Below are 2901 nucleotides of genomic sequence, written 5' to 3'. Positions count from 1 at the left end.
ACAGCAGTATAGAACATCTTGGATTGAGGCATACACACATTCATAATACACAACGTAGCTACAGTGGTTCCTATTTAGCTTAATTTGCCCAATCCGGCCCAGCAGGTGATAGGCCAGCGCCGCAGATATGCAGACAGAGGGAAGGGAGGGGGGGGGGGGGGGGGGGGGGGGGGGGGGGGATTGGTCAGGTGGTCTTGGCGGAACTGCATCTTGTGTCGGATGTTTCCAGGGAACTTATTCAGCGCTGCACCGCCATGTGACTGCAGCAAGGAAAGGAACAGGCAAAACGCAGGTTCAAGAACCAGTCCCGATCATGCCGACTGACACTAAAAGAGTCCGCGGGCCAGAAGTGTCTCAGAGCCCGTCGCTCTTTCTCTGCAGAACCGCGCCGAAGGCCTCCGGTTCTACCGGCGCCAGGGCTGACGGTAGGCAGCGTGGGCAGGTGGATATTCGCCCGGTGTTTGTCCGTTGTGGGCTGATCAGCCAGGCAATCGGCTCAGCCTACATCGAGGCGGGCAACACGAAGCTGATGTGCTGCGTGTACGGCCCGAGAGAGACCGAGCGGAAGGATGAGACCGACATGAAGTCCGGTAGGTTGTTCACGGACGTGAGGTTCGCGCCGTTCTCCTGCCGGGAGCGGGGTTCCTGGATCCAGGGCAGCGAGGAGAAGGATCTGTCGGTGCTGCTGCAGGAGAGCCTCCGGCCGGGGGTGTGTCTCCACCGGTACCCCCGCTCCCAGGTCGAAGTGAACGTGATGGTCCTGGAGAACGACGGCGCCGTCCTGGCCCATGCGGTGACCTGCGCGTCCCTGGCCCTGGCCGACGCTGGGATCGAGATGTACGACCTGGTTCTCGGTTGCTCCATCCGCCAGGACGGCGCGTCCGACTCCTACCTCATCGACCCGACTTACCTGGAGGAGCACACCGCCAGCGGCAGCGACGGGGAGAACACGGGGAGTCTGACCGTCGCGTTTCTTCCCAGTCTCAACCAGATCTCCGGTCTCCAGTCGGACGGGGAGATGGAGGAGGAGACGCTGACCGGGGCGGTGCGGACCTGCATCGACGGTTGTTTCAGACTGTACCCCGTCATCCAGCAGGCCCTGGCCAAGGCCGTCCGGAGGAAAGCGCCACCGTCGGAGAGCTGAGAGACTCAGAGAATGTGGTGGTGTTGATGTTTGTTTAATTCCCCCTGGCTCGTACTATCATGGCCACCTTATCATCCCCTTCTTTCTATTGGCTCATTCATCCCCTAAGTTAAAGATAAAGTTATGCTTATGGTTTTGCCAATAAAAATGTTTGTTTTTATATCAGTTTGTGTTGTCAGAGTGAATAATGTGGAATGTAACAAACACACACAAAGTGGGTGAATACTTGTAAAAAGAAGTCCTTTATTTAAAAAAAAAAAAAAAATCAGCAAAGTCCAGTCTCACACGAGTATGACGTTATTAAAGAGTTTTGGAAACGTAAATGTTTACATCGTTTCACTGTAAGCCACTGCTGTGTACAATAAAGTTGTGCGTGAGAGAGTAATTACGACTAGGTCCACTAGAGGGAGCCGTAGTCTCAAACAACTCACAGGAAAGCGCAACGGTTTAAAACGTTGAAATCAAGCTCAGATTTCATTTAATCACGTAATCGTCATTATTTTCTTCTTCATCATGTTCGTCACTAACACCCTAGCAACGATAGACAAGGTTTATACAAACCCTTGGTCTTTACAGAAATGCATCACATCACTTAGCAACTCACATTCATAATATATTTACAGGCTGATGCCATTTGATTAAAAAAAAAAACAATAACACAGGAAACACAGTTGGCTGTACATCCTCCGCCCACGGGTCACTTCCTGCGTACGATCAGCGCAGCGTCTCCCTTCACGTCCCTCAGGCGGTCCGAGTCAAAGTCCACCAGCAGCTTCCTGAGCCCTGCCCGGCTGGGCTTGAAGGAGAATTTGACCTTGACCTCCTGACCCGGCCCGATGTCACCTCTGGAGGACAGGACCAGAGAGGAAGTGTCACTATTTTCTCTTTTGAAAGGTTATTTTTCGAAGTGTGGTAGGGTTAGGGTTAGGGTTAGGTTTAGGGTTCGGGGTAGGGGTAGGGTCAGGGTTGGGGTCAGGGTTAGGTAGTCCCTCCCACTCTCGTATTCTTCAGTTTTGATTGGACAGAGAGAGTGGAGAGAGACAGGAAGGACAGGAGGAGAGGGCGTGTCAGCAGGGCATGGCCCGGATTCTAACTCATGCTGACATGGGCATGTGACCATACGGTGATAGACCACTGGACCACCCCAGGCCATGGTGCTAGACCACTGGACCACCCCAGGCCATGGTGCTAGACCACTGGACCACCCCAGACCATGGTGCTAGACCACTGGACCACCCCAGGCCATGGTGCTAGACCACTGGACCACCCCAGGCCATGGTGCTAGACCACTGGACCACCCCAGACCATGGTGCTAGACCACTGGACCACCCCAGGCCATGGTGCTAGACCACTGGACCACCCCAGGCCATGGTGCTAGACCACTGGACCACCCCAGGCCATGGTGCTAGACCACTGGACCACCCCAGACCATGGTGCTAGACCACTGGACCACCCCAGGCCATGGTGCTAGACCACTGGACCACCCCAGGCCATGGTGCTAGACCACTGGACCACCCCAGGCCATGGTACTAGACCACTGGACCACCCCAGGCCATGGTGCTAGACCACTGGACCACCCCAGGCCATGGTGCTAGACCACTGGACCACCCCAGGCCATGGTGCTAGACCACTGGACCACCCCAGGCCATGGTGCTAGACCACTGGACCACCCCAGGCCATGGTGCTAGACCACTGGACCACCCCAGGCCATGGTGCTAGACCACTGGACCACCCCAGACCATGGTGCTAGACCACTG

General features: G+C 55.5%; 1 protein-coding gene across 1 annotated transcript; it reads left to right on the top strand.

Moving 5' to 3' along the window:
• The first annotated feature begins 256 nt into the window (after window positions 1-256).
• On the top strand, window positions 257-1309 carry exosc6 (exosome component 6). The gene has a single exon (XM_083666043.1). The coding sequence runs from the start codon at window positions 314-316 to the stop codon at window positions 1142-1144; it is 831 nt and encodes a 276-aa protein (XP_083522169.1). The 5' UTR covers window positions 257-313; the 3' UTR covers window positions 1145-1309.
• The last annotated feature ends 1592 nt before the right edge of the window (window positions 1310-2901 follow it).

Source organism: Argentina silus (genome assembly GCF_951799395.1).
Source record: "Argentina silus genome assembly, chromosome: 3".
Classification (NCBI taxonomy): Eukaryota; Metazoa; Chordata; class Actinopteri; order Argentiniformes; family Argentinidae; genus Argentina; species Argentina silus.
The sequence above is the reverse complement of the archived record's forward strand: the minus strand, read 5'-3'. Positions and strand labels throughout refer to the sequence as shown.